This window comes from Ustilaginoidea virens, chromosome 4 (assembly GCF_000687475.1).
Source record: "Ustilaginoidea virens chromosome 4, complete sequence".
Taxonomy (NCBI): domain Eukaryota; kingdom Fungi; phylum Ascomycota; class Sordariomycetes; order Hypocreales; family Clavicipitaceae; genus Ustilaginoidea; species Ustilaginoidea virens.
In genome coordinates this window covers 5,251,481-5,278,571 of record NC_057319.1, presented here as the reverse complement: position 1 = coordinate 5,278,571, position 27,091 = coordinate 5,251,481, and the positions used below count along the sequence as shown (strand labels likewise).

The window sequence follows — 27,091 nt, the reverse complement described above, 5'->3', positions numbered from 1 at the left end:
TTCATGTGAAGTAGGCTGCCATAACAACCACATACCTGCGGTCAAGATACAGATTAGCAACATGCTTAAAATAAAGGGTAGACTCTTTAAAATTCCCAACGTACACGGAAATCAACAGTGCTCCATGCAAAAACGTGTAGTGTTTGTCCTGTAGCACCTGGTTGACCAGGACCACGGCCAACAGCAGGATGTACGTCTGTGACGGCTCGAAATATAAATCCATTCTTTGGCGCAACGCCCACCCAACAATCACCAGCATCGGCAGAACAAACAGGGCAATCTGCAGGATGCTCCCAATTATAACCCCAATGGCAAAGTCAATCTTTTGTTTCCGAGACGCATCCACCACCTGCGCCATTTCCGAGGCATTGCTAGCCACGGGGATGACAATGATGGCGACAAAAGTCTTGGAAACTCCCAGTGTTTCGGCCATGCCGTCCAGGGATTCCATAAAGTTGGTGGTGCATTTGGCAATGATGAGGCCGGAGCTGACCAGAATGACTCTAGCGGCCGCGACTTTTAGCATAGATGGCCTGTCGACGGAGCAAGTTGCAGCCTGCGTTTCTGCTTCGGTGTCGATACGGTTGTCCGCTTCGTCTTGCCCATCCTGCTCTTGATCCACAAAGATGGATGCATGGGTTTTCAGCTGGAAATACAGATAGGCAATGTACACGCCGAGGAGGACCACTGCCGTAGCGCGGCTGAAGCTGATGACCATGCTGTCTACATGGAAGCTGCCCCCCCTGGACGTCAACGTAGAGCACAAGGCAGCGGGTAGGACCAGAGCCACCGTGGTGATGATCATGAGCGTGGAGAGAGTGTCAGCAATGGCCGCGTTGACTTGGAGGACCCCTGTGCTGCGGGCTCCTGCGATGAAGCAGCACCCTTGAACCTGCGATTCGTTAGACGAGCCTGATGGATGCCAGCGCACCAGGGCCAACCGGCCGAGACATACCAAGAGAATGTCCGACAAGATGCTTCCAACCATGATGGACTGGGCCATGCGAGGCTCATTTCGAAGCACGGCGAGGACACCCACCTTGAATCGTCAGTCAGAAGTCAGTTGCTGCGTTTCTTTGATTTTCTTGGCAAGGAGTCGAGGACGTACAATCAGCTCGACGGTGTTGCCAAAGGTGGCATTTACCAACCCGCCTATCAAGCTGCCCCATCGATTGCCAATCGCGCCTGACGCAGCAGAGAGATGGACCGACAGCGGTATGATGGCAGCTAGGTTGAAGGACGCAACAAGCGCGTCGGGCCATTTCTCTGCGTAGGCGATGAAACCCAGCGGCACAAGCAGCAAGAATACATTGGCGTTGGAGATTGCTCGTATCAGCGACCTCTCTGGGCGGACATGGTCTCGTCTCGGGGCTTCCATGGTGGGTGGTCCTGGAACAGAAAGAATATGTCTGCTCGTTTGAATTCCCCTTGCCTCTCGGCAGGATCATCGGAGATATGAGGTAGTGATGCAGAGGGCAGGGCACCGTGTAGCAAAAGGTGCGCCTCGCCTTTTGGCACAGTATGCAGTATGGCAGTCTGCCGTCGTAGCCAAGGAAGGGCAAACGCTGCCTGCCACCAGTGAGTGACCAGACATTGATGAATCAAAACAGAAACTTGTCGCACGACAGCATCAGTGGAACCAGCAGCATCGCTTCCAGCATGTCCTTACAGCCTCCCTCTGCCTAGGACACCAATATGAAAAATGTCAAAAAATCATCAACTATCAGGGCCAAGGGGATACGAGGTAACGGCGCAGGTGGTCAAACGGCCCGGTCCGTCCTCGACTCCTAGCCTCGTGCGCCACCAAGCATCAACCCCAAACGGGCGTGAAATGGTACGCTTGCTAAAGCTTTTTTTCAAATTCATCCATGTCCCTTTCAAGGCGCTAAGGTGCAGCGTTTGCTGAATACCTAGCAGGTACCTCCATGGCAACCCGTCCAGCCGCCAAACCTTCGCCACGAAGACCCTTAAATAGTGATTCTGGCAATTATAATAGATCTACTAACTAATACTAGGATGTATGCCTGCTACATTAAACAGCCTATTGATAAGGCCCGACGAGGCCTATTGCCTGTGGCCAGATTAGCAGGAATCGCCTTATAACGCCGTATACGCCCTACACGAAGTGCGACGCAGCGCTTCATAAGTCTAGTAAATCTAGATATTGCGGATACTTACGCTATTATACTATTTCCTCGCCCGCCAAAATACCCTTTAACATATTGTGTTTTTATTAGCTTAATCCCTGGTCTGGTACAAAAGCTGCACCTTAGCACCTTCATAGGGATAGCCTTTGGAAACTAACTCGCACAGCCGCCCCCATGCTCAAACTCATTTGCGCCGACTGACTTTATCAGACGTGCTTCTACAAAATAGGCTCAACGAGGCGCACATTTCGATAAAGCATAACCAGAGCAGATTTCGACGCCCTCTTCATCTTCAATTCACAGTAGTCTCCGCTTTCCGGGGTATAAAGCGAGGGCTCTCTCGTCTTGCAGCCCAGGACTTTTCTTCCTTCCTCCTGAAGCATTTTGAATTTCGACGCTTGAGCGATATCAGATTCTAAGACTTGTCAGAGCTCGAACAATATCAGATTCTCAATAACTTGTTACTTCATATGACGTGTCAGATTTAATCATCACGTCTTACACAACATCAGGTTCTGCGTCGACTTATCCCACTTGTATCAAATTTGATCGTCATCGCATTGTGCGCGCAGCATTGGATTCTGCACCGTCAACCCTGAAGCAAAGCCGCCTCGCACCATGAAGGGCCAGAAGAATAGCCGCCACGGCCTCAACCAGAGCAACATCAAAAGCTGCAGGAAGTGCAAAAACCACAAGCACTGCAAAGAATGCAGGAGCAAACAACCAGGGGACAACCCGTTCCCTACAACCACCTTCCACGGCTTCCCCAATCTACCCCCCGAGATCCGCGAAGCGATTTGGACCCTGGCCCTCCGACGCCCCTGCATATGGGAGGTTGACGCCAGCCTCACTCTCAAGCCCGTGGGGAAGGCTCCCTACCACGTGGGCAACTCGTGCACCGAGGCCCGGTTCTGGATGAGGAAGCTGTACGGGCAGCCCGTCGGCCACGAGCTGCATCCCACACTGCACGAGCGCCACCGCTGGATCGACTTTGACAACACCCTCTTGCGCCTCAGCTACTGCGGCAACAAGATCACCTGGCCTCTGAGCCCCGCGCGTGATTCGCCGCCCGGGCTCACGCCCGCAGAGGCCACCCGGGTCAGGCACGTCGCTGCCCTTTACTACCAGTGCTGCCGAGGCCTGGCGGGCGTGGCCTTTGTGAACCTGCGCAAGGGAGGGCAAAAAAACATAAAGTTTGTGGCCAGGGATTCGGAGGCCCTCACCATGAACATGTTGGCGCTCTCGATGGAGGGAATGGACGTCTTTGCCCACGAACAAGTTCGGGGGGCCAATAATCGCCGTGCTGTCAGTTCAGCCCATACTTTCGACTACCTCGTGGTGGACCAGGTGGAAAGCGGCATGATGTGGAGCGCGAAAGACGCGGCGACTGCCTGTGGGTATGAGCATCCCGTGTGGTATTTGTTCTGGGGAAAGAGGCCGTTGAGTCGGCTTTTTGAAAGTAGCATCGAGCAGAAGCGGGCGGATAGGAAGAGGAGGTGAGGCTTTCACGCCGGGTGCGTGACGCGCTGGGAGCGACTTGCAGGGTCATCACCACAGGTTGAAGCATATGACGCTTGTGATGAAAAAACTACGATGGTGGCGTTTGTCTGTATTACGTGATTCCTCATCAGTGGTATATACTTGATATACTTGGCGTCGAGGATGAGACGATGCCTGTCAGCGTTCACAATACGGCAGTGGCCGATACATGGAAACACAGCAGTGAATAATTACTCTTTTCAGGCAGTACAAAAGTAGCAGAATGAGGTGCCACGCTCCTCTGTCTTCTTATATATGCTATTTACTTGACCGTTTAATGTCTTCAAGGCAGTTATAACATTTTAAGCGAACTTTGCCCAGTCACTTTCTACCGAGTCGATTTACTCTTTTAAACCGGTGAGTTTATCACAAAAAGAGGCAATTTCTGCCGGGGTTTTATCCCCTGCAAACGTCGGAGCTCTTGTCGACAGCTCTGGTGCTCTACTGCGGATTTGGAGCAGGTCCGCTCTACCAATAGCTGCTAAGCTTTTAGCTACTGTGCTATTTAGCAGCCCTGAATCTATCGATAGACCGTGTTGCGAGGATTTCTACATAGGTAGCTAGGTAATACTGCCGATGAGGATGCCCCTGGTATGCGGTTGTAGATTTTAATGCATTCGCCGTTATAGAAGGCGATTCCTGCGCTCTTGACGCGGTCTTTGCTGCGGCGTGTCACTCTAGATTCAGACTTGGACTTTTCTGACTTTTTAGTTGTGTATTCGACGATTTAGTTGACAGTATCCCTCTAGAGCACATAGTGCGGATCCATAGTATCGATTCCAGTGCCCTTCTCGTTCCGCTTGGCCCTGTGTAGAATGAACTCATGTGTGCAGGCGTAGACGGGTTGTAGACCCTCCAATCTCCAACGTTTTTACCTCCAAAGCGATACTCTCCGTTTTGAGAGGGAAGAAATACTACTACCCGTGCATCATGAGAACCGTATAAATAAATCCCTGGATTCTGAATGCACCACGGGGGCAGACCGTCCACTGCAAACAGCGCGATGTAAACGTTCCATGTCTTCATGTACAGGAAAAAGATAATAGGTTAAGTTGAATGCTGCAGAATGCAGCACCGCCTCCGGATAGACCTCCAAGCAGCATATACTCGACGGAGACAAGAGTCTAGAAAGCATAAACATGGTGAATTCAGCGATGGGAATTCGGTATCGTCGCCCCAGACTTCTCCCCTCCTAGAATAACCATCAGTCTTATTCTGCTTCTATATATCTTTTGGCACTTCGTACCACGTACATTCCTGCGCAATCGCATAGGTACCCCTTGGTCGTTCCCACAACCTCTAAAGAAAACTTGACCGAAAACAACAGAAAAGAGGTAGAAATACAAAGAAAGCAATATAAAAACAAGAAAACGAGTCCTTGAAAAATAACGGAAAAAAAAAGGGAAAAGAGGAAGAAAAAAACGCCCGCTCTCCTTCTCCCGGCCCATGAAAAAAATATTGAAACTGAGCGGTCGTTGCGTATTGCGTCTCTGCTATCTTGTCGTACATAGGTCCCGCCGTGCCATGGTCAGATGTAGAAAAAACCCATCCTTCACACTTTACCAGCTTGTCAGCATGCTGACGTCTCTCGTCTGTTTGGTGATCTGGAGTTTGAGGTTCTTGCTAGCCGGCCCATGAGTCGTACATGGAGACACCTCCCCTCTTGCCAGCCTAGGTACATAGATGCCTATCAGTATTGTCGTCCTTTTTCCTTATTAGCATTATTGCGATGCTGCTTTTCGCGTACCATCGCAGAGAATGCTTGGCAAAATCCAAGAAAAATAGGTCCAGACATTGAAACACAGGGTGATGTCCACTTCCATCTGCGCAGAAACAAAAAAAAGACTCGCGGCGTGTTTCTTCCAGTCACCTAGCGATACTCAAAGCCTGGGAAGGAGGACAATAGACGGCGCCTTACCCGCGAGGGCAGTAGCACCAACGGTAAATGGCGGCGACGAGAATCATCTACCGTGGGAGTAGAAGGACGTGACAAGCATCAACAATGATATCGTCACCATCATCGGTATGGGGCAGTGAGCTCAAGGTGAGGGAATGATGCAAGATGCCACCTGCCTGCCATTCTTGGCGGTGAATCGCAGGTTTGCACGGCCGGCTGGCGATGGCAAGATCAATACCACGCCATTGGTTGGAGATGACTCGGAGAAGCTGTTTGAGAAGACGGCAGCTTCGCTTCAGCAAGGTACATGTGCACCTTTCGTGCAAGCAGAACAACCTGGGAATGTCGAGTCATTAAGCCAAGAGGAAAGGCCAGAGTCTCCAATACAACACCAACCCTGTTGCCGGTACTTTGCACTAGAATCTCGACGGCTTCTATCAGGTGCGTAGTACTGGCTTCGACACTGCCACACGCAAATCAGCAATGACACCGTTACTATCATCGTTATTGGTAGCTAGGTAAATGCCTGGTAGCTAAATACAACTGCCTTCCTTCCTCAAATCCGGCCTGTCAGTTTATATATTTCCTGTCTTGTGTACCAGTGAACAAACGCCCAATGGTCTTGCTAATACGTGCTCCCGCTACAGGACTCGCAGCTACGAGGCAGCAGCCGTCAAGGCCGGCATTCTCCAAGATGCCACGAAGATCACCTCGACTGCTACTCTCCCACCGAGGCTAGGACGGATATCGAGATGCCCATATACCCCTTGGCGATGGCTTAGCCACTGCCGGCAGGTCCAATGCCACAGCAACCAGCTTGCAAGGCAGCATCATTTCGAAGAGTGTATGTGTTACGCAAGGAATACCTTTGACACGCCGACGTTGCTGCAAGCCCCAAGAGTAGCTCGAGCTAGACCTTCAACACGGGAAACATCTTGGACGGTGAATCATGCGCTGATACTTGGCATCTATGAAAAAGAAGCTATAGGAAGCCTGGTAAGGCCGCACTTAGTGTGGCGTCACGTACTTGGTGTAATGGTTCAACAACATCCTTTCCTCACGGCTTCGCACCACTTAGTCGTATGCGAACGACATGAGCCACCTGAGTTCATGGACGGAGCACTGCGCACCAGATGAGCCCGCTCAACGCATGCAACCGGATACTCGGATAGACACGGTACTCAACAGTGACTAGAAACAGCAACCTCATGCCGGCCTAAACACCCAGGGATACAGAAGAAAACAAGAACATGTCGTCCCCATGTCCAATCTCCCAGACGTATCAAAAGACTTGCCCAGCGACAGCGACAGCGACAGCGACGGCTGCATGAGTGCGTGCGTCTCGCCCACCACGTCCACACGCTTTCCCTTCCACCTCGATAAGAAAGAAGAAAGAAGAAGAAGAAGAAGAAGAAGAAGAAGAAGAAGAAGAAAGCAACACGATCCCGTCCCAACGCCCGCTTTTCACCACGCATTTCTGTCCCAGTTTGGATCTAGACACATCAGCACGCGAGCGCAACCAGAGCCCAACCGCGGCTCCACCACAGCAGAGGGGGAAAAGCCGTACCTTGCACAAACGCAGCCAGGACCTTGCTGCCCGTCTGCAGCAGCGGGTGCCCCACCACAATCTTGAGAAACTTCTCCAGGCCCGCGCGCCTCCCCTCGATGACGTCGTCGCTGAACCTGTTGGTGAAGACCTTGCCCGGCAGCGGGGGGATGGTCACGCGGGCGCTCTCCCGCTCCAGGATGTCGCGGAAGTACTCAAAGTCCGAGTACCGCCTGCGCACGCTGCTCTGGCGGAGCTTAAAGGCCGGGATGTTTGTGCGGCACAGGATCTCGTAGTCGGTGTACATGGAGCGGCCGATGCCGTGCGTTCGGGGGTTGCGAATCTAGCGCAAAAAAATAACCCGTCATCGTTTAGCCCCCCCCCCCCCCCCCGGAAGGCCGCGGTTGGCAAAGCATGGTGGGGGACTGACTGACTTCTATCTCGAGAAAGTTCTCCGGCGGGCCGTAGATCTCGTCGAAGCTCTGGTGGCGCGTGTCAGGCATGGCCTGCATGATGGGCCGGTGGAAGGACGGACTCTTGGGCGGCGAGGAGGGCGAGGCGGCGGGGGCGTTGGGGCCGGCAGCCCGGCCGGTGTCCTGTTGCTCAGGCAGTTTGGCGGTTTGGACGAGGACTCGGGAGAGGCGGGTGGACGACGACGCGGGGGGGCGGGGGGCTTGGGCGGAGGGTGGCCTGCTACGTCAAGCCCTCGTTTGCTTCGGATGAGGAGGTACGGTGGCCGTTTGACGATGGTGACGGCCAAGCTTGGCAGGGCGTGGTTCGAGGACGGCAGAAGGATTGACGGATTAGCGGCCGAGTGCTCCTGAAGCGGGGAGGCCGTGGAATAGGGCGCCGCGGGGGTTTCGCTGGTGTCGTCTGCCGCAGATGTCGCTCGGTTGGTGCAAGACGACGTGGAGGCTCAGCAGGAGCGAAGAATGAAGTTGGTTTTCGAGGTGGGGTGCTGGTGAGTCTGTGAGGCTGTGACACCACACCGTGCCTGTTTACTCTCGAGCCTCCAGGTGGGCGGCAGCATCTGTGCGGCCTGTCAAACGTCACCCCATGCGCCAGCCGACCCCATCCATCGGGGGCAAAGCGGGGAAGCATGAACCAGCTTGACTGGACGTCTCGGTGCTGGCAGCCGCTAAGTGCACTACGCATCCACCGTTCGTTCACTGCATGTGTTCACTGCAACCGCTTGGAATGGTCCATGTCCATGTCCATGTCCGGTCTGGACCAGACATCAGCTCTCCAGCAGGCGCCACGTACTGCTGTCGACGGGCAAAAGAATTTGAACTTTGCTCGGCTCTACCGAGAATGTCTAATCTGCGGCGGCCCGTTTCCACCCTATCGACGCGTTGAAATTGGCTGTATATATCCCTCCATCACGCTTGGTATCGTTATCGTACAGCATACAGCATACAGCATCCGCACCATGCATCCTGCACGGGTTTCTACACACATGGTGCAGCCTCCTGCTATCCCGTCGTCTCTGTAATCGTGCTCCTCTTCTTCTTGTCCACCACGGTCCACGTATTGGCATCGGATAGCTTGTTGTGTTCTTCGGCAGGCACATGACGCTGCCACTCCTGCCAACATCCGGCGTCCACACGTGACAGGCTGTCGGGGCCACGGGGGATCCTTGACGGGATTCTTGGCGGGATTCTTGACTGGAAATTTCATCGTCGAGAGTCCTCCGCCATGCCATCACTTCTTGTCCGCCGCAAACTTCTGATGAATCGCCCGAATCTGTTCCTCCACATTTACGCTATGCGGATGGTTCGCCGGGTGTGGCCTGCTGTCTGGCTGCTGCACCTCTGGCGGGTTTACGGCCGCTCGTTTTCTCCTCGCCAGTTCCTCTTCCGAGATGGGCTGCCCAGTCGAGGGATCAACAACGTCGTTGCGCTGGCTGGCAAGGCGCTTGAGGTTTTGCGCGATTTCCGAACCAGTAATCGTTGCCGTGTATCGAGACTCTGCCGCTGCCTTCTGTTCCTTCCATCGCGGATCCAAGAGCTCAACTATGACCCGTCAAGATTAGTAACGGGGAAAGCAAAGAAAAAAAAAAGCGAGGGAGAGAAAGCAAAAAAAAAAAAAAAAAAAAAAAAAAAAACCAGCATGCCGGAATTGCAACTTACTTCGCATATGGGCCTCAAGCTCGTTGATAGGAATTTGCTGCTTGCAGTTGGGGCAAAGAGCCGTCGGGGCTCCAGGCTTGCTGCTGGTTCGCTGCGCCGCTCGAGGTACATAATTCTCTCGAATCTTCATTGGTGGCGCGCTGCCTCTGGCTTCCGACTGCGCTTGTTGCAGGCGTGCTTGAGCGTCGGCACGTTCTTGAATTCGGCGAGCCTCCTCGTCATCCTGGGCAGCTTTTTGTGGCTGGGAGCCATTGGGATATGCTTGAGCGGCGGCCGGTTGGCCTGGCTGTGGGTGCGGATGCGAAGGCTGTTGTTGCTGCACGCCATATGCGGGGTGTACGGGAAGAGTCTGGGTGGATGGCGGCGCGGCGGCAAGACCATTGTTGCTGAGGTCTTCGTCAGGGAAGGCCTCTTCGATTCGCAAGTTGGCGCTGATGGAGGCCTTGTTGCGGTCTTCGAGGGACGCATACTGCAGCTCGGAAAGGTTGGTCGGGGGCGGCAGGTTGGCCGTCTCGTCCGCCTCGCTAAAGGTGATTGTCTCTACGACAACAAAGTCTCCCCAGTCAATCCTCGCGAATTCCTGCTTCTTCATTTCCTCTTCCTCCTCCTTCTTTTGCCGCTCCGACTCTTGGAACTTGCCGTATTCGGCACGTTGTTTCGCCCTGCCGAGGACCCGGTACTTGTCCTGCATGTTTTGCTCCAGCTCGGCCGTCAGTTCGGCCTGGAGCTTCCCGCCCTCGCCGTCGGCGCCGGCGGCTCTTATCAACGCCGTATACTGGTCGACCAGGTGTTGGAAAAAGATGTGAAAGGTGTGGTTGGGTATCAGAAACTGAAACTGCGGGTTGGCCGTCTCGCGCTGGGCAAGCTGCGTCATGAACTGCCGGCCATTTTTCGCGACAAAGAGGGCCGTAAGACGAATGACCTCGAGGTCCTTTTGGTTGATGCGCGGCATGCGAGCGGAGAACTGGAAATCGGGAGGCTTGGGGGGACCTTTGGGCTTTTCAGGCTCGGCTGGCGCTTCGCCGGCTCTGCCAGCCGCAATGTCGGTACCCCGTCCGGCCTTGATCTCGCTCAGCCTCCATTCGTAAAAGGCGAAGTAAGCGTCGGCCGGGTTCAGAAAGCTGAACTTTGGGTTTTGTGCCTCCTTGTCCCTGATGCGCTCCTCGAACACGGCGCCGTTTCGCGCGACGTAGCCGGCCGTCTTTTCCAAGATGTTGCGAATCTCGCGTGGCGGCAGAACGACCCCGGAGGGAGGCTTGAGCTCATCCAGGACCGTCGCCGGGTCCGGCTTTGTCGCAGCTGCAGCCATTTTTTTTTTTTTTTTCCGTCGACGTTGGGGTCGCGGTTTTGGCTGGAGTCGGCTGCGTCTCTTTGGCACGAGTTTTCTGGCTGGGAAGCCAAGCAATTATTCAAGGCTACGCACCGGCCCGCGACGAAAGGTCGGGTTTACGTTAATCCAGGCAGGGCCGCGACGACAGCCTACGGTGGTTACATAAGCTAGTAAATCAGAAAACGTAAGTCTGATTGGCTAGTTTGAGAGTATGCCCCACTACGGAATAAGCTGCGAAACCTGCTGCGAAGATAACCTGCTGCGAGAGATGGCTGCATCTATTTTTCTTTTGCAATAGGCAGCTATCGCAGTAGATATCTATTGCATCAGGCATCTATTGAATTTTTTTAATTTTTTCTATAGCGGTAGGCATTTCTCGTACGAAATAGTCATTTACTACAGCTAGCGTCTTTCGCGGCAGGCATCTTTCGCAGCTGGCACTAGAAGGCTGCCTGCGGTTTCTTTGCCCAAGACTCTTGTCAATAACAGGGGGCGCCGTATAACCGGGTGATGCTCTAGGTAAGCTAACGCAGGCTTCTTCCTATATAATTCGTCAAAGACGACGCTGCTGGGCTGATAGATGCGGAAGGTGCGACCACCACAGCACACGTGACCCTTAACATAACGATGCATTACCTACATCACCCGCTGCCTTAGTACCCTGCCCGCGCCCTATATATAATAAGAGATCCTTCGATCGATTGCTAATACTAATTAGTGCAGTGTGATCAGAATCGCTTCCAAGACTCAAGACTATTGCGTGGGCAAAAGTCGTGATAATGTGGTGTAGTAGTGGTAGTAGTGTTAAAAGGAGAAATAGTAGAGCAAAAAGGAGACAAAGCTAGTATATAGCTTCTAATAGAAAAATGTATGCAAAGGTACATCTTCTGTTTTAAGATTAGGGTCATTGCATGTTCGAAAATTTTTTCTCGCATGTTCAGGTGTTCCTTCCCGCTGTGTCTACGTGTACAGTTCCACTTGCCAGAAGTTCAAAAACAGCAAGGATAGCAAGGGCTCGCGGATGGCAAGAAATAGTTGACCAAACTGGCAGTGCAGCTGCCAGCCAGCCTGCGTGTCAACTTCGAAACTGTCATTTATGTGGGTGATTGCTCTTAGCAGTCGCCATTGAATTAATTGATTGACGCGGGGGCCGGTTGACATGTGGTTATCCTCGGCCCACTATGGAGTACTCCGTAAGGGAGCCGGACGGTGTCAACAGGCTACATGTACTCCGCACTCCGTACTGACAGGCAAATCGTTTGCTGCAAGGCAGGGAAGAGATATCTCTGGGTAGGTATGTACTATGCAAGTCCTCACGCACCATCCACCAGCCTCTCTTAAAAGAAAAGGGGTCAACTGGGTTGTACGGAGTACGGAGTACGGAGTACGGAGTAGTGCGCCCTCTAAAGAAAGGGCTGAAAAAGTGGCCAGTGGCCCCCCACAAGTCGACGACGCGACGCAGAGCCATTGGTGGATACTCGAGAGTCCGTCGCAGTGCCTTCCACAAAGTATGGGCCGGCCGCGCCTGGCGGATGAGTCAATCTTTATGGTCCTCCGTAGAGGCTAAAGAATGAAAAGAATTCGTGTCGACATCTCGGAGCGAGGTGCAATGCGTCCCCCTATATTCTGCTAGTGAGGTCAAGTACTACAGTGTAGTCCGTACGGAGTATCGCTGTTGCGTCCGACAGCGAGGCACGGGCTGTGCCCATTTGTCATTATGCATCCATCTGTCCGTAATGGCAAGGGGTCGTGGGTCTGAAGGACCAAGGCGTCTTACGTTCCAGCTCCTGTAGGACATTTGCAGATTCGTCACCAGCTGCCGCCGATTCGACCTGCGAATGGAACCGTGGAAGTCCAAGGGTTTGGAATGCAACCAGACACGAGCATAGACGCGTCAGTCGGCGTGAAACGAAGGGGCACGTCTGGTTCGCTAGCTTCAATCAATGTTAGCAATGGCATGCCTTGCGTTCGCTACAGTACAGAGCATGGTTAGTACCTACAGCGTACTAAGTATCGGCGAGTACCTACTATATGCAGGGTGTAGACTAGCACCTACAGTATTCCAGGTATAAACGAGTATCTATAATGTACTAGATATAGACTAGTACCTACTAGGTACCTAGCGTTTAGAGTGTCCGCAGGATACTAAACTGCTAAAGCGGAGCTGGCTATTTCTGGGGTGAAATCGTGAAATCTGGCCTGGCACCCTGGCACCCGGAGCGGGACTGCTAGACTGCTGGAGCGTACTCTGTAGTCCGTACTCCGTAGAGCCTTGCAGTACTCCGTACTCGGTAGCATGCATGGGCTTGCACGGCTCGCCTGCCAATGTTGCCACATGCACTCACCAGACTGCTGGTAGCTCCAAGTTCCAACACCAGCTCTGCACCAAGGGGCCTGACAGGCTCGAGCCTGAGGAGGCATTCATTCCCCTTATTCCCTTTCCCACCTTCTGGTCTGGCCTTTTCCTCTCCCATCCTCAATTCCTTCCGCTAATCAACCATTCACAAAGGGGTTCGAGACATTTCCTTCTCCTCGGCCATTGGTTTCCGGTATTTCGGTCAATGCCGCCATTTTAATGACTTCGTCTTTTCTTCACCACTCTCATTAACTTGGTTCCCTTTCCCCTTGCCCTCGTCACCTTGCCCTCCCTTGCCCTTGCCCACCGAGGCTCCTCGATCAACACTTCACACGGACCACCCTTTATTTGAGACCTCGGCCATAGGCTCTCATACAATCATGGCGCGGTCGAGTTACGCTCGAAACAAGAGTCCCCGGCCGCAGGGAAACAACGGCAAGGCGAAAATCACTTCATACAAGTCTGACGGAGTGGAGGACCATGACATCTTCCAGCTGCCATCCTCCGATTACGTAGTCGGTCTGGGACTGACCTTGCTTGGAGCCCTGGTCCGCATCTTCCGCATCTATCAGCCCAGCAGCGTCGTCTTTGACGAAGTGCAGTAAGTGCTCCATTAGCCGTCTGCGGCAGCGCGCTTCTGGTCTTGTCGAGCCATGCATGGTCTCACCACGTCTTGGGGATTTATAGCTTCGGCGGCTTCGCATCGAAATACATCAAGGGCAAGTTCTTCATGGACGTGCATCCGCCACTGGCCAAGATGCTCATCGCTTTGACCGGCTGGTTGGCTGGATTCGACGGCAACTTCGACTTCAAGGACATTGGCAAAGACTACCTGGAGCCCAAGGTTCCTTATGTAGCCATGAGACTGTTCCCCGCCCTGTGCGGTATTCTTTTGGTTCCTTTCATGTTCTTCACTCTCAAGGCGGCTGGATGCCGTACCGTGACAGCTGCCATGGGCGCATCCTTGATCGTCTTTGGTACGTCTTGTCCGACGCCAGCTGATGCACCCCTCCCAGACGTGGTTTCGCCGCGGCGTTGCTGACAAAGAGTGCACCAGAGAACGGACTTTTGACCCAGGCTCGACTGATCCTCCTGGACTCGCCCTTGGTCGCCGCCACCGCCTTCACTGCGCTCGCTTTCTCCTGCTTTACGAACCAACATGAGCAAGGACCAGCCAAGGCTTTCCGGCCTGTTTGGTGGTTCTGGCTGGCCATGACGGGGCTTGGCTTGGGCATTACTGTCAGCATCAAATGGGTCGGTTTATTTACCATTGCCTGGGTCGGCGCCTTGACTCTTCTGCAACTCTGGGTTCTCCTTGGAGACAACAATAACGTCACCATGCGTCTCTGGACCAAGCACTTCATGGCTCGAGCTTTCTGCCTTATTGTCATCCCACTCACCTTCTACATGGCCATGTTCGCCATCCACTTTGTCTGCCTGGTCAACCCCGGAGACGGCGACGGTTTCATGACCTCCGAGTTCCAGGCAACGTTGAACAGCAAGGGCATGCAGGACGTCGCCGCCGACGTTGTTTTTGGTAGCCGCGTTTCGATTCGACACGTCAACACGCAAGGTGGCTACCTGCACTCTCACTCTCTCATGTATCCTACCGGCAGCAAGCAGCAGCAGATTACTCTGTATCCTCACAAGGACGAGAACAACATCTGGTTCCTGGAAAACCAGACGCAACCCCTCGATAGCCAAGGCAACCCCATCAACGGCACCATGGCATGGGACAATCTTCCCGACGGCCCCATCTTCATCGAGAACGGAGCTGTTCTTCGACTGTTCCACTACCCTACCCACCGTCGCCTTCACTCCCACGATGTTCGCCCGCCCGTCACGGAAGCCGATTGGCAGAACGAGGTTTCCGCCTACGGATACGAAGGCTTCGACGGTGACGCAAACGACTTTTTCCGCGTTGAAATTGTCACGTCCAAGTCAAAAGGCTCGGTTGCCAAGAAGCGCGTTCGAACCATTGAGACGAAATTCCGTCTGGTTCACGTCATGACTGGCTGTGTCTTGTTCTCCCACAAGGTCAAGCTTCCAGATTGGGCCTCGGAGCAGCAGGAGGTGACTTGCGCCCGTGGCGGCAGCTTGCCAAACAGCTTGTGGTACGTCGAACACAACGAACACCCACAGTTTGGCCCAGGCACAGAAAAGGTCAACTACCGCAACCCGGGCTTTTTCGGCAAGTTCTGGGAGCTCCAAAAGGTCATGTGGACCACAAACGCCGGTCTCACGGACTCTCACGCTTGGGATTCGCGTCCCCAGTCCTGGCCCCTTCTTCGACGGGGCATCAACTTCTGGAGCAAGAACCACACGCAGATATACCTCATTGGCAACCCCGTCATCTGGTGGTCCTCCACCCTCAGCATCGCCGTCTGGTTCCTCTTCAAGGCTGTCGCCGTTTTGCGATGGCAGCGAAGCTACGACGACTACGCCAGCACCACGTTCAAGAGATTCGACTATGAGCTCGGCACCTCGGTTCTCGGCTGGGCTCTTCACTATTTCCCCTTCTTTCTCATGGGTCGTCAGCTGTTCCTGCACCACTACTTCCCTGCTCTGTATTTCGCCATTGTCGCTCTCTGCCAACTGTTTGATTTCCTGACGGTTCGAATTCCAGGAGTCGGCGCCAAGGACAACGCGGTTGTGAACAAGGCAGCCACCATGCTGTTCTTGGTCCTCTCCATCGCCGCTTTCTCCCTGTACTCCCCTCTGGCCTATGGCAACAGCTGGACCAAGAACGACTGCAAGCGCGTGAAGCTGTTTGACAAATGGGATTGGGATTGCAACACCTTTTTTGACCGGGTAAGCAGTGCCTCTTGGTGACTTTGTCGCGCATGGCCATTTCCGTCCAGCCCAATATATATATACATGACAAAATAAAGATACTGACAATGTGTTTTACAGTACGATCAGTACACCCCCGGCTACGAGGCCGACTCCAACGTCCCCAGCTCGTCAAGCCCCGCGCCGCCTGTCCTGGAGAGCCAGCTGCCCGGAGGAGCCGGCGTCTCTGCCGATGCCGGGCCCGCTGGTGCCAGGGTGGTTAACCAAGAGCAGAGAGTCGAGTACCGAGACCAAAACGGCAACCTCTTGAACGAGGAGCAAGTCAAGGCGCTGCAGGGCAAGGTCAAGTTTGAGACCAGGTACGAGACGCGAACCCGAGTCGTCGACGAGGGCGGCAACGAAGTGGCGGCCGGGCATGCCGCCGTGGCGCCCCCGCACCCCGACGTGCAGGGCGTGAACCCAGAGACTGTCCAGGACAACCAGCAGCAGGCCGAGGCTGACAGCAACGTGGCCGCCAGCCGTGACGGCGAGAAGGAGGCGGAGCAGATGAAGGCCAAGCCCGCCAGCGAAGGCCAAGAAGCCACGCACCGTGATGAATTGTAGAAAGAGGACGGGGGACGAGAAGGAAGGCGGGGGGGGTTTGTTATGTGGGGTGGTATCTCAAGTCTCTTAATACTCTACACCAAACTTTTATCTTTTTTTTCCTTATTTCGCTTTTGTTTTTGAAATCTGACGACGCGAGGATACGATAGGAAAACAGGGTGCCAAGGACTGCCGGGCTGCAGGACTGCAGGGCTGCAAATCAAGTGGATCTGGTGGTCGTGGGGACCCGGAAGAGGACTAGGAGCCAAGAACTGAAGAAGTTTCTCATCCACTCGATCCAAGCAGCAGCCAATGTAGGCGGCAGCACATGAGCCAAGAGTATGTAGACGCAGTCCCAGAGGTAGACGTCGCAAAACCGGGAAAATGGGGGATTGAAAATCGCAAATGGGGGAGGGGGAAAGACGCAAAGCTGAAAATACCTGCTGATATGTTGGGTTGCTGCATCTGATTGGGAGCCATGGATTCATTCCACGTGCTTCTCTTCTTCATCATGTCACCACGCCCCGGAAACAGCATGCTACGTTAGATTACATGTATGTATGTACCTACGTAAGCTACGCTGCACCCCGAAACTTTTCGCCCTCGCAGGTACCTGATTATATTGATCCGTATCATTTCCCCGCCCCGCATTATTCGCCAGCCCAGTGATAATCATCATAAACTACATGTACGCTTTTGACCTTGGCCCCCGGCACACGCCCGGCACACGCCCGGCACACGCCCGGCACACGCCCGGCACACGCCCGTCCCAGAAAAGAGAATAAAATGTTTCGTCGGGCGTCAAGAAAGCAGCGCCCGTTGGCCCCCAGACTCCCGTGAATGCAGAATGCGCGTGCTCCCGGCCATGTCTTCGTGAAACCCCAGAAGTAGACGGTGGCTTGGCTGAGAAAGGGAAACAAAAAGGAAGAAGAGGAAGAAAAACGCCCGTGTCGACGCTTGCGCCGAGGCCCACTTGGATGGATGCGGTGAGAAATGGGGGAAAGAACAAGAAAAGGAAAAAAAAAAAAAAGGAAGAAATAATAAGAGAAGGGGACAAAAAGAAGAGACAGATGGAAAAGAGAGGGAGGAAAAAAAAAAAAAAAGAGTCAGAGAAGGAAAAGACACGGAGACCAAAGAAAAGAAACAGGAAAATAAAAGACAGAACAGAGAGGGAAAAAATAGACACAGAAACACAAGTAGAGAAACGAAAATACTACTGTACATGGATGTCGGTTGCATATCGCGCGCAGGTCCGCTGCTTATATTAAACGGTTGCAGATTCCGTCATCACCAGGCCGCACGAAAGCATTTGCGATTGCACCTCACACCGTGATCGAATGCCCTGGTGTGCTGCCTGGGCTGTCTGGATCGTCCAACTTGGTCGGCTCCAGCGACTGCACAGCCGCGCCTGCAAGACATCCGCTGTCCGTTTGCTCCGGCGGCGTGCGCGGTTCGGCCGTCTTGGACATGCTTGCCCGGCAGAGGTTCTCTGGCCCGAGGGATGTGGGCTCCTTCGCGTGAGCGGTGCCGGCAGCTTCCGTCGAGTAGTTATTAGGGGACGCGGGCTCCTTCTCGAGCGTGCTGCCGGCAGCATCCGTCGAGTATTTGCGAGAACCCTCCGACTCGTGCGAGGTCCTCGACGAGCGCTCGCCATCGGCGGGAGCTCCGTATCCGTGAGGAACCACGCCCCCGCCGACGCGCGCCCAGAACATCTGGTCCCTCAGCTTCACGCTCTCCTCCCAGGCGGCCTTCTCCTGGTCTTCGCCATCCGCTCGCCAGTGACCGTCCCTGACCAAGCGCAGAAAGCCGAGGTAGTCGCAGGTCGAGCGCACGCGGTTCAGGCAGTACTGGCAGAGAGGGTACCGCTGCGCCGATTCCGCCTCGCTCGTCCTGAACCGATGGTTGCGCAGGTACCGGGCGTCGTTCCTCGACTCGCCGCAGAGAGCGCACGGGTGCAGCTGGGGCTTGACGACGGCAGAGTGCGTCGCGCTCGCGCTCGCGGGGACGGGCTCCACAATCAGGGAGCCTTCTGCCATGGAGCCGAGAACCGTCCGGCGAGCCAGCCACGACAGGCCAGGCGCCAGGTCGAGGCGCAGGGTCGGCTCGATGTCTTCGACGAGCGCACGCTTGTAGAAGCGGGATTCCTTGAGGGGTGGTGAGGTGGGCGCGCCGGCGGAACCGCTGCTCGCCGCAGAGGCTGGCGTGTTTGGCGACTGCGGAGCGCTCTGGTCAGCTTGAACTTGAGCCGAAGGGCCGAGCGAGGCTTTTGCGGAAGCGCTGGATGGGCGAGTGCCGAAGCTGAGCCCCAACGCGTTGAATCCACTCACCGACGTCGAGGAGCCGCGGCCGGGGGAGTTTCTGTTGTGCGAGAGCCTGGCCAGGTTGAGGAAATCGTGGTAGGCCGTCAGGTCCGTCCGCAACACTGGGTGCAGGAGGTGATGCAGGCTGGTGGGTGGGCAGGGCGCGCATGTCTCGACAAAAGGGCTCGGCGGCACGGTGCCAGCAGCCCTGGACAAGGCGCGCCCGTCATGCTCGGGTTCGTGTGATTTCCCCATGGCCGGTGATGGCGGCGCGGTGCCATAGGTTTGGTCATCCTGCTCCGAGGCCATTGATTCCATGACTCGTTTCAGCTCCGACAGCTGTTCCTGCTGGGATTTGAGAAGGCTTTCCGAGTCTGCGAGCTGAGCCTTGAGCTGATCAATCTTGCGCTGCAAGGCGTCGTGCTGAGCCTGAGCATCTTCCTTGGCGGCAATGACCATCTTGTTAGCCTCTTCAAAGAGGGCCGTCGTCAGGTTTTCCAGCTCCTGCTCAATCTTGCGCTTCTCCTTTTCCGTCTCGAGCCTTTTGGCGGTTTCCTCGGCCATCTTGGCCTGTATGGCCTTTTTCTCGGTTTGCATCGCCTTCTTCTCGGCATCGAGGGTCGAACGACGGATCCAGACGTGTCCTCGGAGGGTGTCTCGCATGGTTGCGTTTTGAGCCTCCAGCTGCCGGATGTGGTCTTTGGCTGCGGCCAGCTCGAGGCGCGTCACGCTCAGCGTGTCGTCGAGCAGAGTCTGGTGGTTGATTGCGTTGATGAGTTTTGTGCTCAAGGTGGCAACTTCCCCATCCAGGTCGGGATGATGCTTCCGGCCGGGTTCTGGCTCGTCATCGTCGGGCGTCTTGGGCCGGTTTCGAGGATCCGGTAGGGTACTCATGTCGTCACTCAGATCGGACGAGTGGGACGGGGTCAAGGAGATGGTCGGTAGCTGTGGCGTGGATGGTGACTTGAGAGGTATGCGAGGCTTTTGCGGTGCAGGGGACGATGGTGTAGATTGTGACGCGGCGGCGACGGACGAAAGGGAGCGCAAGTGGCCCAACGCTCGGCCGGAGGAGGGTTGGTGGTGCTGGGACCAACCCGGTGTGAAGAAGAAGCTGGAGGACTTTAGCGACTGCAGGGAGTACTTGGATGGGTCTTGGGTAAGGTAGAGGGCGCACAAGGGGAGGAGGAACATTCGGCGGTGTAACACCATGTCTTGGGGGGAAAAATCAAGACACGAGTGGCGGGCAGAGGGTCTGGTGCAAAGGACAAACAAAACTCGAGCTGATTTTCCCACTTACGTTTCCATGGGGGAAAGAATGTGCAAGGCTTAGAGCCCTGTATTAAGAATGGATGCGGGCAATAAACCCAAGGACTGAAAAGAAAAACGACGCTGGCCGCAGCAAGCAGCAAGCAGCACGCAGCACGCAATATGCGGCGAGGGGATCCGAGGGTTCGCAAACAAGGTTGGGGCTCTTGGGTCCGACGAGGCTCTGTTGGTCGACCGGTCGCAGGATGAGCGTAACAGAGGAGCGTAACACTGCCGGGCGGTGACGGCGACGTTGGCGACGTCGGCAAGGCGTCAGCCGCACTTTTGCGTCGAGCAAGCAGCGCGGCGCGGGCGGCCCAGGAAAGTGATGGAAAACGAAGCGAGGCTGCAGGTCGACCGATGGTATTACCAGGGCATGTTTCGGCCCAGAAGAAGAAGAGCAGAGGTCGGGTCGACGAGACTTTCGCTTTCCTTTGGCCACGCAAAAGTCAAAGGGGGTCGAGTCAGCCGTCCTTTGGCAGGCTCGGAGGGTTCGACTAGTGCGGAGAAGACTGGTCTGACGCGCAGAACGAGGCGAGGCGCAGGCTGCCAAGACGTATTGGGGGGGGGAGCTTGGGGAGGGGGAACTGCAGGGTGATGATGATGATGTTGACTATCGCTAGTTCAGCCCAAGGCCGGCCCGGCCGTCTCCCAAAAAGGTGGGCGCCTTGCCGCGAGCTTGCGACCGGGGGGAGGGGATGCTGCTGAAGTTCCCGACAGGGGGTCGATGGATTGAATCAGGCGGTTCGTGCTCGTCTGGTGTTTGCGATGGGGCACCACCTCTCAGCCGGCCCGGGTGCGCGGCCAAGCGGCAAGGGGGGGAAGAAGCCAGCGCAGGCAAGGGCCAGAAAGAGACCAGACGGGTTGCCGGCGCAGGCAGGTTGCTATTGATGTAATGCTAATCACGCCTTAGGGAGGGGGAGGGGGAAGAAAAGCAGGTTCTGTTGCTGGTTTGAAGGTTATGTATGGCTGTACCGGTACCTAGGTAGGGAACGAGTTGACTGGATCGATGGATGATGGATGGATGGTTGGGCCAGCGCCGAGCAGGTCGTGCGGGGACGGACGGTACTGTACTGTACTGTACTCAAGATTAGGTCTGGGAGTTGACGGAAAGAAGCTGGTGGGTGCACGAGAGGAGCGAAGAGGACCAGCTGGAATGGAATATCGGATTCGGATTCGAAAGCCCATAGCTGGCCAGAAAATATACCAGCAGGACCCGTCACGTTGGTGCGCGGGCGGCGCCCATTGTTAGTTATATGCTGACTGGGCTGGTCGGTACAAGTGACATGTGCTGCATGCTCATACTGTACCTCTGTATCTGGGCGGCGAGAGGCCACGCGCTAGTAAACTTTAGGCACTTGGCAAGTTGCGGTGCCGCTGTGCTGTGCTGTGCTGCTCCTAGCCGAGGTGCCCTTGACCAGATTGACTCCTGACAGCCCGCCGCAGCTGGCTGGGAGCCTCCCAGTGGAGAGCCAGCCAAACACTCAACCAGACATTGATGTCATGTCAATACGTACTGTACTAGTGCTACCAGCCAAGACTAATTGACAGTTTTGGCGGGCACCACACACACTGGACCAGACGCTTCCACTGGCGGAATCGCCCGCCGCGGCTCCTTTGAACTCTGCTGGCATCCCGACGCGGAACACCGCAGCCCAGGCTGAAGATGGGCCTCCTTATTTTTTTTTCCTTCTTTTTTTTTTCCTTTTTTTCCCCCTTTTTTTTTCTTTTTTTTTTTTTTTTCCCCCGGCTTGGGGGATCAATAACATGACGTTTCAAAAAAGCCCCCCGCCCTTTTACGTTCAATCGAATCCTCTACTTTGCTTGACCACTTCTCCACCGTTTTTTTCGGCCAAATCCCAATTCCACCACGCCGTCGTCGCAAGTTTGGCGCGCATCCAGCCCCAGGGAGACGACGAGACCTGCAACATCCCTTCCCCACCAGACACCAGACACCTGACACCAGACACCAGCCAGGCATGCTAATCTCTCCCGGGTTAGCTGTATTGGAAAATTTTCTCTGCTCTCTGCCTGCGCTGCGCCTCCTGACCCTGAGTCAAGGACCGGACTAGCTTAGTCAAGCCCGGGATTTATTTTTGTTTTACCTTCCATGACGGCGGGAGCCGGGGTTCCCGGAGTGCTACATGAACTTGGTGGAGTGGCTACTATTGACGTCACTGGGCTCATTGTGCCTGACCCGACATCACCTGTGGTCGCTGCATCAGTGCATCCTTGGACTTGGCATTTCATCTCGCGCTCGTCATGCAAATCAAACCGAGCTTTTCAACTGCACTAGCGTATGTAGAGAGAGAGTAGGCAAAGCCCATCATCCTTCACCTCAAGTGCTCGGTCCTCTCCTCTGCTTCCGCAATCCACTGCCTCAACTTCTCCTCGCATCGAGCCCTGATCCCAACCTTGAACGGCTTCGGGTCCAGCGTCATCGAAGTGGGGTTCGCGGAGCAGTCGAGACAATCCATGCACGGGGTGTCGTCACGATTCTTCGAGGGAAACATTTCAAACGCCGTAATCAGCCGGACGTATGCCGTGTACAGTTGCCTGCTGCCCAGGTGGGATCCAATGCACATTCGTGATCCAGCTCCGAAGGCGTAGTGCTGTGATCCGATCTCGTTGTCGTCCATGTAGCGCTCTGGGACGAAGCGTTCGGGCATCTTGAACCGTTCCGGGTCGTAGTCTGCTGCGTATGCATTCTGCCTTCATTAGACCCAGACACGCCAAACTTGGAGGATGAAGAAAGAGCAGGGGGAATGGGCTCAGGAAACCGCCATGGCCCAGACATCAAAAACAAACCATGAAAAAGGTGGTCCCCGCTGGAACCACGGCATCTCTGTATGGAATGTCGCAAACACTAGTGCGAGGCAGACAGATGGGAAGAACGGTCCAGTATCGAAGGACTTCCTTGACCAGGGCCGTAATGTACGGCACTTTCTCTTCTACAAGGCATTTCTCCCATGCGTCACCATCGGGATAGACGTCTTCAATTGCCTCGAGGGCTTTGGCCTGAACAGCTTGTCCTTCTTCGGTAGAGAGGTACGCCATGCCCATGATGAGGTTGCCGGGGATGGTGTCGAGGCCGGCAGACACCATGGTTAGACAGATGGAGTTGATTTCGTCTGAGACACCATAAGTTAGCTCCCAGCTGTGCCCATTCCACGCACGGGTACAGGCGAGATCGAGAGGGGCAAAACCGGAAGAAAGAAATAAAAAAAAATAAAAAAAATAAAAAAAAAAAAGAGCCCATCATGAGCATACCAGCATTCAACTTGGCTTCGGGATCCTTCAAGATATTCCCAGTAATGCAAGGCCTATCCGTGCCGTTTTCAATGTTAGCCTTTAGATGGTCCAACATTTCCTTGAGATACTTGTCTCTCCTAAGGCGGTTCTCCTTCGCCACAGCGTTCTGCTTGCCCCATAGTCTCAGAAGCGGCACGTAATCCTGCCAATTGTTGCTCGTGGATCGGAGATTGGAAATCTCCCTCTCCACATGGGTGATTTCCTGGAAAAGCTCGTCGTTCAGCGATGCAATTCGATACCCATAGTTCAAGGTAAGCGAGGTATTTAGCGCGAGGCGCTGGAAATAGGGGTTTGGATCGACGGGCTGCGTGCCGCCCTTGCAAGCCTCGAAGAGTTCCTTGATGCTGACGGTAGACTCAAGGTCGAGAATAGGCATGTAGGATTGTACGGCCGGCCTGTTGAGGGCAGTGGCGGCGGCCTTGCGGCGGCGCTTGCAGGATTCGTCCCAGGGAGAGGTGCCGATTGTGAAGCCTTGGGATGTTGAGAGCACTGAGTGAAAGGTGTGGAATACGGGACGGGAGATGAGGGAGGATTGGTGTGTGATCCAGAAATGGCGGACCGAGTCGTATGAGTTTACAAATACGACGCGCTGGAGGCAACTTGGTGTCAATCACTGGTTTCCTCCAACCGCGTCCCTGTAGTTCCTAGGTCCGGCTTTGCTTGGGGAGTGGGAGAGAGCTACTTACGCGGGTGCCCAGTCTGGTCTGGAAGACCGGACCGTATTTCTTTGCCCACCTTTGTGCCACTCTCGCGTGGTTGTTGCCCAGTCCGATCAAGTTTCCAAAGATGGGGACTCCAGGAACCTCGGGAAGACCCTTGATCTTGGGTATATCCGTGGCATTGAGAAACCTGATGAGGGCGTAGATGGCAGCCACGACGGCGATGCAAAGTATTTGGTAGGCCATGGCTGTGGTAGTCTGGATTCTGGACTTCCGGCTAGTGGATGGGGAAGTAACAAGGGACGATCTAAGATCTAAGCGCCGCGTTTCGCTTTCCAAGCCTCAGCTGGTGGTACGGATGCAAGTGACAAGCCCGAATCAAATCGTTGCAGGTCCCGCCTTCATGACAATTTTGGTGCAACAGATCAACGACTCTTGACGAGAATTTCAAAAGAAGGAAATGTAAAAGCAAGAGAGAGTGAAAAAAAAAAAGGACCCTCTGGGCTTAACAGGAAACCGATAGTGTGATGCAAGGCAGCCGAGTGGCCGAGACCAAGTTCCGTTGAATCCGAAGGCAACACCAAAGTCCCGTCCGGCACGACCTGAGCTTAGGCTGTTCGCGAGTTAGCATGAAGCGGATCACCCGACTCTGTATAGTCTGGACTAGACTCTGTATAGCCTTTGATTCCATCCCTGCAACCATGGTCCTCCAACTACGGTGTGCTGGGCGTTAAAAGTCGCCCGAAGCCTACTCCGCGTGCCGCTTTGCGTAGGCGCTGGAGCTGAGCAGAGGTGATTGCACTCCGAACGAAGGGAATCTTCGGTTCCTTTTTTGTCGCCCAGGTGACGTTCGTTGTTCGCCATTGTGCTACCAAACCTCGCATTCGTGGTCGCTGGTGACTGGGTGGTTGATGGTCGGGTGGTTGGGTGGTTCTCCTGATTGGAGCATTCTTTCCGTACCTACCTACCTACCTCCTAAGGTAGGGAAAGAAACAACCATGTCAAGGTCTTGGTACTTTGGCTCCATCGGTGCACACCAGACTTCCAATTAACTAGAAGTTGCGTCTGCCTTGGCACAGGACTGGCCATTTTCGGGCCATTTTCGGGCCATTTTCGGGCCATTTTGAGCAGTTGGCTATCAATAACTAGCCGGCTTGCAGACCTTTGGATGCGTAAAGAAAAGTTTACTGGCAAATGTTAAAGCGCACATGTCAAAATGCTGGCGGATGACCCAGTACCTGTGCCCGGTGATTGTTCGTTGGGCCAAGTTCGACAGACAGACAGTACAAGTACCGGGAGGGGCTTTCCTGCTTGGCCCTTGAATATGTCAGAAACGGCAGGAGCGTTCAATACCACCTGCCTGGTTATTGTAAAGGTGCTTTCTTATTCTGGAAAGTAACATTGAACGCATGATGCATGAGCCAACACCACTTGCAGGCTGTAAATCATGGTTCGCGCTCCGCAGAAGCAGGACGATGATGCGTGGAGCGGAGATGACTCCGTCACGATGCGCGCGCCCAGTCATGATGTGAGTCCCGCGTCATGCTCGCGCCTGGAATCATGATGTAATTTGCGCGTTATGGCGCTGAGCTGGGCAATGGAGGATATAGTCACCAGCTGCCCTCGCCTCTGAACGAGATGCGCCTCGGAAAGGGCGTCGAACAGAACCGGTCTGAAACCCGCCGACGATCACTCGACCTAATCATCAAGCAATGGAGTCGACGCCAATGGTCCACGACGCCTACGGCGCACCTCGATCAAGAACAAACGCCGCCCTCGCAACTGCTGCATCCCTCACCCAGGTAGGATAGCAAACTTTTTCCTCATAATCAGCTTTCTGCTGCCGCTAATTAACAAGCAAGGATTTTGAACCCATCAAAAACATTTGTGCCCACCTCAATGCTTTTCACGCGTACGCAGACGACGTCCATCGGTCAGTGGAGACGAATCACTACTGCAGCCATCTCAGTAAGCGTGCCCCAAGCCCAGGCGTCGCTTGTCCAACGCTTTGCCGCCCCAAAAAGGCTTCAGCATTAACCGCTCGACCAGGTGACGACGTTCGCCAATGCCTTCTCTACGACTCCCCAGACCGCAACGCTAGACTCATCGGGATCGAGTACATGATCAAACCCCATCTCTACGAAGCTTTACCGCCTGAGGAGCGAAAACTATGGCACAGTCACGTATACGAGGTGAAATCGGGGATGCTCGTCATGCCAAATCCCATGGTGCCACAGAGGGCGTGGGAAAAGGCGGAAACTAAGGAGATGGAGGAAATAATCACTCTTTACGGTAAAGTGTTTCATTTGTGGCAGACGGATCGGGGAGACAAGTTGCCGATTGGCCAGCCCAAGTTGATGACGAGCTTCACGGCGGATGGGCAATTGGACTTTGCCAAGGTGGAAGAGAGAGATGCGAGGTTTGGGACCGATTATAGGCGGAAAAGGGAGCTGAGAAGTGACATTGCCTGTCCAGAGATCCACCCTGGTTGGTCGGTCCCGCTGCCCTCCCTCTGCATACTTCTAACTTGAGCTGGTGATTCACCGGCTAACATGTTGCAGATGCAGATCCCGGTCAGCCGAAAGGCAGTACGGCGACGACTGCGGCGGCTCCATAGGTGGGATGGTGGATGATTGGATGCGTAGGATTGGCTATCACTCACGGGTTTAATGGAAGCAACTCGACTCGACGCAAAGTTTTCCCCCCATGATTAAGGAAGACACAACACCAGCGAGCAGCATTGTCGTGGTTCCGTGACGAAAGCTCCAGAACAACAAGACTGTGGCGGTTGGCATCTTTGCTAACGACTTGGAACCTACACGGACACGGGACCCAGGCGTCATGACACAGAACAGTCAGCACCAGACGTCTTTCTTCCTTCCAAGGCCGTCGCGTCTGTCAATTGCGGCAGAGGGACAAGTATCAAGCCAACGATTAATTAAAATTCGGCCGAAGGCGTCTAAGCTGCGAACGGACTACGGGTAACGGAGGGCATGGAAAGCGCGGCGGTGCAGGCGAGTCAGATCGATGGATGCAACTTGGTCACTCGGGGCTTGGGCTGGAATTCATGAAGCTAACCCCCTGACCTAGTCTTAATTCTTGTTACTTATTTTGCTTTAAGCAATGCCAGAACCCAAACGGAATGTTGTGCTCGTCCTTAAATTTTGCGGTAATACGCAATGTGTTGCATGCAACG

At 54.5% G+C, this 27,091-nt stretch overlaps 8 protein-coding genes across 8 annotated transcripts; 3 read left to right on the top strand and 5 right to left on the bottom strand.

The window, feature by feature from the left end:
• Position 1: 1 nt before the first annotated feature.
• UV8b_05920 (uncharacterized protein) lies at positions 2–1,378 on the bottom strand (the record flags this gene model as incomplete). Its single annotated transcript, XM_043143417.1, has 4 exons — positions 2–35; positions 105–892; positions 956–1,039; positions 1,109–1,378. 4 exons carry the CDS (start codon positions 1,376–1,378, stop codon positions 2–4), a joined length of 1,176 nt encoding a protein of 391 aa, XP_042999350.1.
• Positions 1,379–2,765: 1,387 nt separating this feature from the next.
• UV8b_05919 (uncharacterized protein) lies at positions 2,766–3,647 on the top strand (the record flags this gene model as incomplete). Its single annotated transcript, XM_043143416.1, has 1 exon — positions 2,766–3,647. One exon carries the CDS (start codon positions 2,766–2,768, stop codon positions 3,645–3,647), a length of 882 nt encoding a protein of 293 aa, XP_042999349.1.
• A 3,400-nt stretch (positions 3,648–7,047) lies between these two features.
• On the bottom strand, positions 7,048–7,641 carry UV8b_05918 (uncharacterized protein; the record flags this gene model as incomplete). Its single annotated transcript, XM_043143415.1, has 3 exons — positions 7,048–7,076; positions 7,151–7,472; positions 7,564–7,641. 3 exons carry the CDS (start codon positions 7,639–7,641, stop codon positions 7,048–7,050), a joined length of 429 nt encoding a protein of 142 aa, XP_042999348.1.
• Positions 7,642–8,830: 1,189 nt separating this feature from the next.
• Positions 8,831–10,567, bottom strand: UV8b_05917 (uncharacterized protein; the record flags this gene model as incomplete). Its single annotated transcript, XM_043143414.1, has 2 exons — positions 8,831–9,141; positions 9,259–10,567. 2 exons carry the CDS (start codon positions 10,565–10,567, stop codon positions 8,831–8,833), a joined length of 1,620 nt encoding a protein of 539 aa, XP_042999347.1.
• Positions 10,568–13,324: 2,757 nt separating this feature from the next.
• Positions 13,325–16,340, top strand: UV8b_05916 (uncharacterized protein; the record flags this gene model as incomplete). The annotated part of the gene is made up of 4 exons (XM_043143413.1): positions 13,325–13,545; positions 13,632–13,921; positions 14,002–15,755; positions 15,858–16,340. The coding sequence occupies 4 exons, from the start codon at positions 13,325–13,327 to the stop codon at positions 16,338–16,340; spliced, it is 2,748 nt and encodes a 915-aa protein (XP_042999346.1).
• Positions 16,341–17,641: 1,301 nt separating this feature from the next.
• On the bottom strand, positions 17,642–19,924 carry UV8b_05915 (uncharacterized protein; the record flags this gene model as incomplete). The annotated part of the gene is made up of 2 exons (XM_043143412.1): positions 17,642–19,730; positions 19,917–19,924. The coding sequence occupies 2 exons, from the start codon at positions 19,922–19,924 to the stop codon at positions 17,642–17,644; spliced, it is 2,097 nt and encodes a 698-aa protein (XP_042999345.1).
• A 2,333-nt stretch (positions 19,925–22,257) lies between these two features.
• UV8b_05914 (uncharacterized protein) lies at positions 22,258–24,141 on the bottom strand (the record flags this gene model as incomplete). The annotated part of the gene is made up of 4 exons (XM_043143411.1): positions 22,258–22,632; positions 22,733–23,055; positions 23,195–23,825; positions 23,923–24,141. The coding sequence occupies 4 exons, from the start codon at positions 24,139–24,141 to the stop codon at positions 22,258–22,260; spliced, it is 1,548 nt and encodes a 515-aa protein (XP_042999344.1).
• Positions 24,142–25,607: 1,466 nt separating this feature from the next.
• On the top strand, positions 25,608–26,512 carry UV8b_05913 (uncharacterized protein; the record flags this gene model as incomplete). Its single annotated transcript, XM_043143410.1, has 4 exons — positions 25,608–25,697; positions 25,758–25,863; positions 25,945–26,382; positions 26,457–26,512. The coding sequence occupies 4 exons, from the start codon at positions 25,608–25,610 to the stop codon at positions 26,510–26,512; spliced, it is 690 nt and encodes a 229-aa protein (XP_042999343.1).
• Between the last annotated feature and the right edge of the window lie 579 nt (positions 26,513–27,091).